The sequence below is a fragment of the Cervus elaphus genome, chromosome 30 (assembly GCF_910594005.1).
Source record: "Cervus elaphus chromosome 30, mCerEla1.1, whole genome shotgun sequence".
Taxonomy (NCBI): domain Eukaryota; kingdom Metazoa; phylum Chordata; class Mammalia; order Artiodactyla; family Cervidae; genus Cervus; species Cervus elaphus.
In genome coordinates, this window is record NC_057844.1 from 74044292 (window position 1) to 74057543 (window position 13252).

The following is a 13252-nucleotide window of genomic DNA, read 5'->3' on the forward strand; positions in this document are numbered from 1 at the left end:
GCCGGGCCCCGCCCCCCGGGCCGCCGGGCCCCGCCCCCCGGCAGCGCTGCGGCTCGGGCTCGGGCTCGGGCGCGCGCTCCGCCGCCGGGAAGAGCAGCAGCAGCGGCGGCGGCGGCGGCGGGCGGGGAGCTGGGCGTGGAGGCGCGAGGGGCGGGGCGGGGCGGCCGGGCGGGCGGCACTGCGGGCCCGCGGTTCGGGCGGCTCGGGCGTCTCCTTAGCTCCCGCTACCCGCTCGCTTTCAGTGCCTGCTGGCGCCCGCGGGGCCGCCTTGCCACCCGGCTCGGCCCCTATGCCCAGGGTTGCACTTGCCTCCGCCGGCGCCCGGGGTGCCGCGGCGGCCGTGAGGTGGGGGCGGCCGCGGAAGGCGGCGGGGCCGGCCGCCGGCGCAGGGTCCGGGCGCGCAGCGAGGCGGGCGTAGGTCTATGTCGCGGGCGGCGGCGGCGGCGGCGGCCGCGGAGGGACGATGCGCGAGTACAAAGTGGTGGTGCTGGGCTCGGGCGGGGTCGGCAAATCCGCCCTGACCGTGCAGTTCGTGACCGGCACCTTCATCGAGAAATACGACCCCACCATCGAGGACTTCTACCGCAAGGAGATCGAGGTGGACTCGTCGCCGTCGGTCCTGGAGATCCTGGACACGGCGGGCACCGAGCAGTTCGCGTCCATGCGGGACCTGTACATCAAGAACGGCCAGGGCTTCATCCTCGTCTACAGCCTGGTCAACCAGCAGAGCTTCCAGGACATCAAGCCCATGCGGGACCAGATCATCCGAGTAAAGCGGTGAGAGGGCCGGGGGCGCGGGCAGGAGCTTCCCCGGTGGGGGGCCGGCAGCCCCCTGTTCGGAGATCAGAACTCCCTCCCGCGTGCTCTGGGGTGGCCGTGGGCTGGAGGAACTGTCTTGGGAGACAGCTTTAGGATCATAACGCTTTATCATAATTTTTTTTTTTTTTTTACCAGCATCGTCCTCATCCTCTTGAATCTCAAATTTGAGTGCTTTGTTTCACAACTCAAATTTGGCATCCCACAAGCCCAGCTCTTTGTCTCTTGGATGTTACTAGTAGCGCTTGTGCAGAACCCCCAAAGCAAAGAAAGTTTAAATCTCGCAGAGGGGAGAGGGGCGGGTTGGTTTCTGCTGGGAAGAGCAGCTGTGCAAGTATAGTGGAGACATTTTCAGATTCAACAACAAAAAGACCTTTGCAGTTAGTTGACAGCAAAAATTGCCCACACATACGTGGTAAACATGTCAAGTCCGAAGGAAAAAGACCTTTCTCATTTCATAGAAGACTGAAGGGTGCCAAGGCGTTTTAACAAAAATGAACTCTGCAATTAAGATGAAACTTGAAAGACAGATTTGAAGACTTGGCTCAGTGGGATCGAGAAAGTATATTAGTATATAGAGGCATAAATATACCATTCACATTAAAGAATGTAACAACTTTTTTCCCCTTTTTTTAGTCTAGCTGCCTTATTCCTCTCAAAAACAGAAAGAAAAGGGGGGAGGGGGGAGGCATTCCTGGAAATAAAGCAAGTTTCTTCAAAGGTGTGACTCAAATATTAGCTAATGTAAAGTTACTGCAAATAAGCACTTTCCTAATAGGAACTCTTTTTCTCTAAAGTGTGCATTTTGAAAATATGGCCGGTAGCTTAAATGGCTTATGATATTTGTATTCTCTTAAACTGATTATATTTTTTCCTATAATTTCAAGAATCAGAAATGCAATGTCTCAGTTCCTAGTTTTAGCAAATTTTTCTAATTACTGTTTAAGTGTACGTTACTGTTTTATTCTTATTATTAATAATTGCTAATAATTTTGATCTAGTGTAATTTTGTTTTTCTTACCCGATTCTACCTATAACCTTGAATTAATAGACATCGGCTGAAAGCTAGTTGTAAGTGTACTGTAGACATAATCTCATTTTTAGCCAAGTTGAATCAACTCATTTTGAAAGAGCAAATACCAAGTCATGTGCCCTCAGGGGTTGTTCAAAAATTCATTACAAGAAGTAGATTTTTGATGCCACATATAAGATCAAAGGGGAAGCCCTCTCCTGAAGCTCCTCCTCCTTAACTCATTGAGTATGCACTTTAATAGGTAAAATAAAATTATGTATATTACTTCTTCCATTAAATTTCAAACTAGAATAAAGTGAATATTTTTACGGTCTCTGATGATGTTCTAAGATATAAATCTGATAGCTTTTTTTTTTCTTCAGTATCATTTTCTTAAAGTTAATTGCTATAGTTAACATAGAAATACTTTTGGTGTTAAAGTATGTGATATTAAGAGGCTACATTTAAGTGACTCAAATCTTTAACACTTCCCCCTTACTATTAACAACAACAACAACAACAAAAAATCCCTATAGAACAGGGCAATCAAACACATTGCCACATGTCAATCTTACATATATCACATTAAAGTAAATGCCCCAACTGCTCCACTCTTTGTATTTACATATATACAGATAATACATACATCGATAAAATCACATGCCCAGTGCAAACTTCTTGACAGGAGCCCAGGGGACAGAATAGGGCAAAATGTCATTGGATAGTATAGTTCACATGATTTTGTAGTTTCTTTTGGTGTATTTGAGATCACCAATAATGAGTTAGTCTGAACTTAGTGTACTGGAACAATTTATTTGTTTGCAATATGACCCAGGAAGAAAAAACATAAAACTCTACTTGCCCTGATGTCATTGTACTCACTCGTCTCAGTTCCTGATGTAAAAGATTGAAAAAAATCAGCTGACATGGAGTTCCTAAGCTCAAGATAATTGTCCGTAAGAACCACTTGGGCCCATCTGTGTCCTGATATTTTTTTTAACCTCACCCTAACCTCATTATCTGGCCTCCCAGCCTATAGCATATTTTAAACAATATTGAAAGAAAGGATCTGTGTATTTTATGTATGTTATAATACAGTATATATTATGCTAAAGCAGGCATTCAGTGTATTGATTCTTTAACTTTTCCCATTTAAACAATAAAATGTGATTTTCAAATAAGTGCATTTTTTGTTCTTTTTGAGGATCAGTTTTTAAGCAGTTGCTGTAGGAGGTATTTGTAGTTGTTCTTTCCCCTCTGCCAGTTAGCTGCTTTACATATTACACACAACAGTTGTTTAAGGATGTTTAATATCACCATAATGCTGATGACATAAGTGAAATGTAGAGAGGGTTGATATTTTTTTGCCAAAAACTAGTCACTGGTGGAGAGGATATTTAAACCAAATCTGCATGAATCCATGTACTCTTCTCTTCCTCTGCACTGGGCTGCCTTTGAACTTGGCATTTACTGACAAATTCAATTATGCAGCCTTTGGTCTACGGCAGTACTATTCAATTCAAATATAATTGTGAGCCACATGTGTAGTTTTGAAATATCTAGTAGCTGAATTTTTTTTTTTAATGTGAAGCAGGTAAAATTAATTTTAATAATGTATTTTATTTAACCCACTCTAAAATACTGTCATGTCAACCTGTAATCAGTATTCAAAAATTGAGGTATTTTCATCATTTTCTTTTGCATACTAAATTTTCAAAACTTGGGGTTCTGTTTATACTTACTGCACATCTCAGTATTTATAGAGTATTATAGCTGTATTTCAGTTGCTCGGCAGCCACACGTGGCTCCAAGGCTAACATATGGGACAGTGCAGGTCTAAGGTGTAAATATTTTGGGGAAACGCTGGCTTCTCTAAGCCCCAGCTTCCATGTTGTGAATTATGAGTATGGCACGCACCTCTCAGAGAATCTGCCCGCAGTGCTGGAGACCCAGGTTCGATCCCTAGGTCAGGAAGAGCCCCTGGAGAAGGAAATGGCAACCCACTCCAGTATTTCTGCCTGGAGAATCCCATGGACAGAGGAGCCTGGTGGGCTACAGCCCATGGAGTCGCAAAGAGTTGGACACAACTAAGCGACTAACACACACGGACGTGCACCTCTCAGAGTCTTTGTCATATTAAATGAGGTGATAGATTTTAAGGTGTCCAGCACAATACCTTGAACATAAAAATGGCAGCTGTTATTTAACTTTGTCTCCTTGTCTGCTTAAATGTTATTTTAGAGGAAATAAATTTGTGGCTGCATTTTGAAATTCATCACCTAGTGTAGACTAGTGAAGTGTTAGTCACTCAGTCACGTCTGACTCTCCGTCCCCATAGATTGTAGCCCCCCAGGCTCCACTGTCTATGGGATCTCCCAGACAAGAATACTGGAGTGGGGAGCCATTCCCTTCTCCAGGGGAATCAACCTGACCCAGGGATTGAACCCAGGTATCCTGCCATTGCAGACAGATTCTTTACCATCTGAGCCACCAGGGAAGCCCAAGATTATACCAAAAAAAGCAATCATGATGAAAACAATCCTTGGAAAAATTTTGTTGGTATTCTTTTAAAATATTTTCGCTTATTAAGGATCTTGCGGGAAAGGCCACAGAATGAACATGTAACTTTTACTGTAGCATCCATGCGTGGGCAACAGTGAAATGGAGCGTGTCGCTGGATTGTTCTTGCATGGAGTGTTGCTTCTAGAAAATATAAAACAGGCCCCCACTCCCTTAAGTGTCTATCAGTCAGTTCAGTTTAGTTGCTCAGTCATGTCCAACTCTTTGCGACCCCATGGACTGCAGCACACCAGGCTTCCCCATCCATCACCACCTCCTGGAGCCTACTCAAACTTATATCCATTGCGTCGGTGATGCCATCCAACCATCTCATCCTCTGTCGTCTCCTCCTCCTGCCTTCAAGCTTTCCCAGCATCAGGGTCTTTTCCAATGAGTCAGTTCTTCACATCAGGTAGCCAAAGTATTGGAGTTTCAGCTTCAGCATCAGTCCTTCCAATGAATATTCAGGGTTGATTTCCTTTAGGATGGACTGGTTGGATCTCTTGCTGTCCAAGGGACTCTCAAGAGTCTTCTCCAACACCACAGATCAAAAGCATCAATTCTTCAGTGCTCAGCTTTCTTTATAGTCCAACTCTCACATCCATACACAACTACTGGAAACAAAGTAGTCATAGGTTCACAGGTTCATGGATATCCATACACAGGTTTCCCACGCCCCATCTGAAAGGAGAGTGTTCCTATGAAACCTTTCCTAAGCCACAATGGCATAAAGCAAATAAGCGGTTACCTTAGGACATATCGTGCTTACAGATACACACCCAAAAAATGTGCTAGGTAAAGCTCAGATGCGCATAGACACAGTTCAAAGCGGTGGCAGCTTGATGCTGAGATGCTGAGCGTGGTTCCTGGGGAGGGAGCTTGGGGGTGCCTCTCTCCCCATGGGGTAGTGCTACTTCTCAGCTGCTCACAGCAAACCAAATGCTGAATACCATTTTCATTTTTCACTTTTAAAAGCAAAAATCACCTGATTTCTTTTGGTTATCAAAAACAGGTACTAACAGAGGTCCTTTGTAAAAGCAAAGTGGTATACAGCAACTTTGGAAAAGCACAGGGTGTTTGGAAAGTAGGTGCGCAAGTTTCTATCCAAGCTTAGCAGGCCAACTAAATGGTGGTTTTTATAAATTCCCATGCTTGCTTTCATTGAAATTGACTTTGAATGAGATCAAATGCATAGAGAAGAGTGACAGGGATAGAGAATGTATTTCAGTTGAAATAAGACTCGAATTCTTTCTAGTGTCCTGGTTACTTGTCCCATTCCCCCCAGGGTAAGCTGTGGTCCTGACTTGAAGTATCTTGGAACATGCTGTGGAAGGCCTGTCGTAGGATAAAGCCCAGAAATCCTCACCATGGCGAGGCTCAGCATGCTGTTGTCCCTCCCGGCCTTTCCAGCTTCCCCTCTGGCAACCTTCCTCGCCCCTTGCATTTGAGCACCCAGACCTCCTTTTAGTTCCTTTTAGTTCCGTGAAATTGCCTATCTTCTGGGCATTCCTTCTACATGTAGAAATCACCTGCCTTTTGCAGGGTTAAATCCTCCTCTTGGTTGCTGTAGTTTTTTAGTCACTGAGTCATATCCGACTCTTTGCAACCCTATAGACTGTAGCCCTCCAGGCCCCACTGTCCATGGGATTTCTCAGGCAAAAATACTGGAGTGGGTTGCCATTTCCTCCTCCAGGGGATCTTCCTGACCTAGGGATCAAACCTTCATCTCCTGGTGGCTCAGACAGTACAAGAGTCTGCCTGCAGTGCAGGAGACCCGGGTTCGATCTGTGGGTCAGGAAGATACCCTGAAGGAGGAAATGACTACCCACTCCAAAATTCTTGCCTGGAGGATTCCAAAGACAGAGGAACCTGGCAGGCTACAGACCATGGGGTAGCAAAGAGTCGGACATGATTGAATGACTAACACACACATAAAAGATTTCCTCCTCAGGGAAGCCTTCCTCATCTTCCCAAATTGAATTTACTCCTTCCCATCTTCCCACACTATACTGACTTCATGCCTTGCCCCTTCCCTCAACCACGCGTATTTCAGACATCAGTGGCACCCTGTGCTTCCCCTCTTTTGGTAGTGCTCATCAAAGTTTAAATATTTGAGTGATACTTAAGTACAATCAGTCTTTCTTATTAAACTCTAATCCCATGTGGCTAGCACAGCCCCTGGCACTTAGGAAACAATCAAGAAAAATATGTTGAAAAAATTCAGTGTTCAAAGAAAGATTTACTTTAGTGGCCTCAGTTTCCCCAAGCATTTTAATTTTACAGATAGAGGAGGTGATTCTTTAAAGCCCATTTTGTAGCTGGAGTAGACATTCTCCCTTCAACTCTTAACATTCTAGGAGAATACTCCTATCTACATAGGGCAACCAGAGAAGAGGTAGTTTAATAAGAACCTTAAAGAATTAGGAACATGACGTCATCCAGATGGAGAACTTGGCATGGGAAATGCTCAGCAGATGTTTTGTTCAGGTGCTCAGTCGTGTCCGACTTTTTGCAACTCCATGGACTGCAGCACGCCAGGCTTCCCTGTCCTTTGATATCTCCCCATAGTTTGCTCAAACTCATGTCCATTGAATCGGCAATGCCATATAACCATCCCATCTTCTGTCATCCCCTTCTCCTGCCTTCAGTCTTCCCCAGCATTGGGGTCTTTTCCAGTGAGTCAACTCTTTGCATCAGGTGGCCAAAGTGTTGGAGCTTCAGCTTCAGCATCAGTCCTTCCAATGAATATTCAGGACTGATCTCCTTTAGGATTGGCTGGTTTGATGTCCTTGCAGTTCAAGGGACTCTCAAGAGTTCTCCAGCACCACAGTTCAAAAGCATCAATTTTTAGGTGCTCAGCCTTCTTTATAGTCCATCTCTCACACTCATCCATGTCTACTGGAAAAACCATAGCTTTGACTAGATGGACCTTTGTTGATAAAGATGGACCTTTGTTGATAAAGTAATATCTCTGCTTTTTAATACGCTGTCTAGGTTTGTCATAACTTTCCTTCCAAGGAACAAGCATGTTTTAATTTCATGGCTATAGTCACAGTCCACAGTGATTTTGGAGCCCAAGAAAATAAAGTCTGTCTCTGTTTCCATTTTTCCCCATCTGTTTGCCATGAAGTGCTGGGACCAGATGCCATGATCTTAGTTTTTTGAATGTTGAGTTTTATGACAGCTTTTTCACTCTCCTATTTCACCTTCATCAAGAGGCTTTTTAGTTCCTCTTTGTTGACTGTTAAATAGACCAGATTAGCTAAACCAGGAATTTATATAAAGTGTGAGAGGAGGTAAGGCTAAATATTAATATGCAAAGCTGAATTACAGAAGGTTAAAGACTTTCGGACTTGATCTTGTAGTCAAGGAGCACGATCAGGATTGTTGCTGAAATGGTAATATAGTGATGATATGATAGATGGCTTAGTGATAATAGACCAGAATCAGAAGGAAGAGTTGTGAGATACTGTCAGAATCTCATATAAAGATTCTGAGTGAGCATGGTGTCTGTCAGAACAGAAAGGAAAGAATGGATGCAAACGATGTGAAGAACGAATTAATCAAACTTAGTGGGAGAGACGAGGGAAAGGTCAAAAGTAACCTTGACGTTCTGAACATGAGCCAATAGGCTTAGGGAGGAATAGCTGGGGGAGATGTTTTCACCTTTGGAGATGGTGATCATCCAGATAAATGCAAATAATAAGCAATTAGGATATTGGAATAAAGCCTGAAAAGTCAGTTTATGTATGAATACAGAGACTCGAGATCATCTTCATAATTCAGATCTGGAGAGCAGATGAAACCTTCTGGATAGAGTATAGAGAGACAGAAGTGGATGGCCGGTAATAGAAAATAGAAATGTATATGACCAAGGATAGAACTTGAGAATTTCAAGATACCTAGAGGAGACTTTGTTAGGTTAGAAGAAATGGCGTGTTTTAAGACTGGGAAGAAGACTGGGGAAAGGGGTGGTTAATGTTTACTACCCAAGTGAGTGAGTGACTTTTTTATGTTTTTTTAACCTTATTTATATTTCTGTATCATTTGAGCGATCACTTTTAAGTGACCAGCTGGTTGTTTGCACTTTTTCTTCTCACAGCAAGTTGCCAAAAAGCCTGCTCTAAGGTAGAGATGGATTGCCAATTGTTAAAGCATAGATCTTGACCCACAGTAATTTGGCGCACAGAGCTAAAACCAGGAAATACATACAGTGCTGTTTGTCCCGATAAATGATTTCTGGAATCTGCCACCAACTCCTTCTTCCCCAAACACTACCTTGCCCTGTTTGATCCCCCCGAAAACCAAAATTGTAATTGAGAGCTCCTCCAAGGTACAGAGCCTGATAGCTATGAGTCATCTTTTTATAGCCCAGAGGTTTTTTTTTTTCCCTGAAAGGGGAACTTGGTTTCGCTGCAATGTAAAATTAGAGTAAATTACAGTAGAGTCGGGTTCTTTTTACCATCCCAGGATTAGAATTTTTTGAGTTCACTTTGTAGATGATGTCCCTACAGCTCAGCTTTCTGGGAATACCTCTGTGTAGTTAGCACGATAAGGGAAAAAGTAGTTTGCTATGAATCTTAAAGAATCAGCAGCTTGTGACCTACAAATCTTAATCTAGTTAAGGTTTTGTAATCATTGTATCAATAAAATCTCTAATCAGGGGAATCATTACAGTTTCTTTTTAAAGGTAGATAGGGCAAAAAGAATTTAGCCAGCTAGCCATGCCACTGTATACAAACAAAAGATATAAACCCTCCCCAAATGGATAAATCCTCTGGCAAATGGAACAAATGGATGATTCAAAAGGCAATTTGACCGGCCACTGAAATGAGAAGTATTCAGGCAGGTAGAGGACACTGACCACCTAACTCTCCTTTGGGGAAAAGTCAATAATTTATAAACGTTAAGGAGTAGGAACTAATAAAATATGTCTGGATGATAAAACCAACAGGAAAAGCCAACATATTTCTAAGCAGTGATCTTTATATAATACTAGGTATACCACACTTAAGGAGGTTTTTTCTAAGGATAATTTTTACTTTATATGGTTTCTCTCTTAGCCATCGTCTTTAGAACCTGAACCCCTGGGGAAAGAAGTGAGGTTCCCATTCTAGAGTTTCCTCTGGCTTTGTTTGGACTTCCCCCCTTCTCTCCATCTGTTCTTACCTACTGTTTCCTCAGGTACTTATGTTTTTCTGGCCTATAGTATAAAAGGAATTCTACGTACCCCACATTGTGGGGAGAAATATTTGAGTTTGAATATGAGTAGACTTTAACCCAAGATAAAACTGTTGGAGACGGAATAATTGCAGAAGTAAAACTGAAGAGAGTGTATTTCTGTAGGAAATGTATTGTGAAATATTAATGGTGTGCAGAAATATACCATGTATATATTTGCCTTTTTATTTGTAACTTGGACAGTTGTGAAAGTGAAACTCACCTGTTTAAATTATACTTAGAAAAGATTGAAACCTCTTTGGAAACATCTGATCTAATATTTCAACTACTTCACCTTTTATTCTTGTAGGAAAACTCTAATAAAAAACAGACACCTATATTAGCCTGATTTTTAATAAATTTCAGTTTAAATTAAAGGTCACCGCTATGAAATAAGATTCTTTTTTTCCAGCATGTGAGTCAGAATAAGGTTATTGGTTATCTGAATCAAATGTCAGCAGCGTATTATATTGAAGACATGGTTTGGAAGGTCCAGTAACAGAACAGCATTGGGATTCTTTGCAGTTTGATGTATTTCATTACTTAATGTTGGAAATGAACTTATCACACATTGCTGAACTCTATCTGAATAAGCTATTTAAAACAGATTGCAGCATGTGAATAAAGTGTACTTGTAAATTACACATTCTTTAAATCAAAATGCTGAAATGTATTCACTGGCCGCATTGGATAGATTGTTGGATTTATTTTTGTTTTGAAAACAAGTCAGATTGGTATTTTATGGGGAAGTATGCTGATTAATTATTTTGTGGGTTTTTACAGTTTATTCTTATTGAGATAATTGATGTATATGTTGTGATAGTTGTAGGGTTTTTTCACTCAGTAAAATTACCCAGGACAAAAACATTGTAAAGCTTTAACTTAAAATATTTAGAAGTTATTTCTCATAAAATGTAATGATTTGATATACATATATACTGCAAAATGATCACCACAGTATGTTTAGTTAACATCTGTCACCACACCTAGTTAGAACTTGTGTGTGTGTGCTGACAGCTTTCATGGTTTACTCTCTTAACAACTTTCAAATATCCAATACAGTATTGTTACTATGCTGTACCTTACCTCCCCAGGACTTACTTATTAGTTATTTTATAACTGGTAGCGTATACCTTTTTTTTTTTTTAAGCACCTTCACCCATTTACCACCCTCCATCTGTTCTCTGTATCTTTGAGTTCAGTTTTGTGGCTTATTTGTTTCTCTTAAGATTCTCTATATAAGTGAAATTATACAGTATCTGTCTTTTTCTGTCTGACTTATTCCACTTCACAGGCTACCCTTAAGTTCTATCCCATATTGTCTCAAATGGCAGGATTTCCTTTTGTTTTTTTATTTTCTTATGGTTTAGTAATATTCTGTTTTGTGTATATACCACATTTTCTTTATCAACTGTCCTTCGGTGGATACTTAGGTTGCTTCCATGTCTTGACTCTTGTAAATAATGTGGCAGTGAATTTGAGGGCGCATGTATCTCTTTGAAATAGTGATTTTGTTTTCTTCAGATGTAAATATCCAAATGTGGCATCTCTAGATCATATGATAGTTCTATTTTTAATTTTTTGAGGATCTTCCATACTGTTCTCCTTGGTGGCTGTGCCGATTTACATCCCTGCCCACTGTGCTCAGGGGTTTTGTCTTCTCCACATTCTCAACAACACTTGTTATTCTTTGTGTTCTGGGTGATAGTCACTCTAACAGGTGATAATCTCATTGTGACTTTGATATGTCCTTCCCTGATTAGCAGTGTTGAGCACCTTTACATGTACTTGTTGGTCATCTGTATGTCTCCTTCAGAAAAATGTCTGTTCAGATCCTCTTCCCATTTTTTAATTGGATTTTTTTTTTCTATTGAGTTGCATGAGTCCCCTTTATATTTTGCATATTAACCCCTTGTAAGATGTGTGATATGTAAATGTTTTCTTCCACTCTATAGGTTGCCTTTTCATTTGGTTGATGGTTTCATTTGCTGTGCAGAAGCTTTTTAGCTCTTTTTTTATTTGTTTTGTTGCCTTCGCTTTTTATGTCAAATCCAAAAACTTATTACCAAGACCAGTGTCAAAGAGCTTACCACCCTGTGTTTCCTTCTAGGAGTTTTATGGTTTTAGGTTTCATGTTTAAATCTTTAAATCTGTTTTGAGTTGGTTTTTGTTTCTGGTGCGAGATAATACTCCAGTTCCATTTTTCTGCATGCAGCTGTCCAATTTTCCCAGCACCAGTTCTGGAAGAAACTACTCGTTCCCCATTGTATATGCTTGGCTGCTTTGCTGTGAAGTAGTTGATCGTATATGTATGGGCATTCTTTAATCTGTCCCATTGATATATTAATATATGTCTGTTTTTATGTTGGCACCATACTGTTTTGATTTCTGTGGCTTTGTAATATAGTTTGGAATCAGGAAGTATGATGGCCCCTGCTTGGTTCTTCTTTCTCAAGATTCCTTTGGCTATTTGAGGTCTTTTGTAATTCCATACAATTTTAGAATTGTTTATTATATTTATGTGGAAAAGGCCTTTGGAGTTTTGATAGAGATTGAATTGAATCTGTAGACTGCTTTGGGTAGAATGGACATTTTAACAATAATCGTCTAGGCCTTAAGTACAGAACAGTCTTAGATTTTCCTTCATTTTCTCTCATCAATGTGTTTTTTTTTATTGTTATTATCTGTCAAAAAGGAATATTTTTTAAAAAGCTATCTACTTCTTTGTATTTAGTCAGCAATGAGGGGCTTTTACATTTTATTAAATCATGGCTCTCAGAAATACATTTTACAGTGCACATACAGACATAAATACATGTAACTGAAACCAAAATTTCATGAAACAATAGTTACACTTGCTGTGTTGCTATTATTATAGTTTCTGTATTATTCTTTCCTTACTTTGTAAAAATGAAAATATAATAAATATTATAAAATTATAAATATTATAAATTATTTTATAAATACATATAAATTATTTTTATATATTTATAAATATATATAAATGATTATAAATATTATAAAATATTATAAAAATATAAGTGTTCCTCTTGATCCACTAAATTGATCTCATCACACACAATTTGAAAACTGCTATTGTGGAACATTCTTCTCTAAGAAAAATAAATGGAACTATCTCTTTCATAGTTTGAAACAACTTTTATCTTCTCTTCCCACTTTTCCATTTTCCAGCAATGCTGTATAAATGCTCTAAAAGTGAAATAAATTTCCCAACTTGAGTTAGTAAATGCAGCCTCTGTTATGGAAAAAGAAACCATTTAGTCAAGGATCAAAAAGATACAGAAAGTGTATCTTTTGAGGAAGCATCTATTACTGTTTGCTGGGCAGGTTACAATTACGAGGACTTGTTTCTCAAGTAGGTTTGTTCGTCCTGATAAGGCGGGATAGCTCTGGCCCTGTGCAGCGTGGAACAGAGAACGGGGCGCTGCAGTTGGATTCCAACCGGAGTGCGTGTTCATTAGCACAACAGGTTGCTGGGGAGACTGATCTTTATAAGAGGCCTGCTGCATCTCTCCAAGATGATATTGATTCAGCTCTGCCTTTACGACAGTAAAAAGAGATGAAGATGACCATAATTATAGCTATCTTAAAATTACTTTGTAAAATTACCCCAGAGAAACATTA

General features: G+C 40.5%; 1 protein-coding gene across 2 annotated transcripts in view; it reads left to right on the forward strand.

Moving 5' to 3' along the window:
- Positions 1 to 329: 329 nt before the first annotated feature.
- RAP2A (RAP2A, member of RAS oncogene family) overlaps positions 330 to 13252 on the forward strand; it is a 40145-nt gene continuing 27222 nt past the window's right edge. Inside the window, exons 1-2 of one of the 2 annotated variants that reach the window (XM_043891983.1) lie at positions 330 to 777; positions 955 to 1812. In XM_043891983.1, the coding sequence (XP_043747918.1) occupies positions 464 to 777; positions 955 to 1156 (516 nt within the window). In that variant the 5' untranslated portion in view covers positions 330 to 463 and the 3' untranslated portion in view covers positions 1157 to 1812. Of the gene's footprint in view, positions 778 to 954; positions 1813 to 13252 lie in introns of those variants that run through there. The other variant, XM_043891982.1, reaches the window with a different exon arrangement.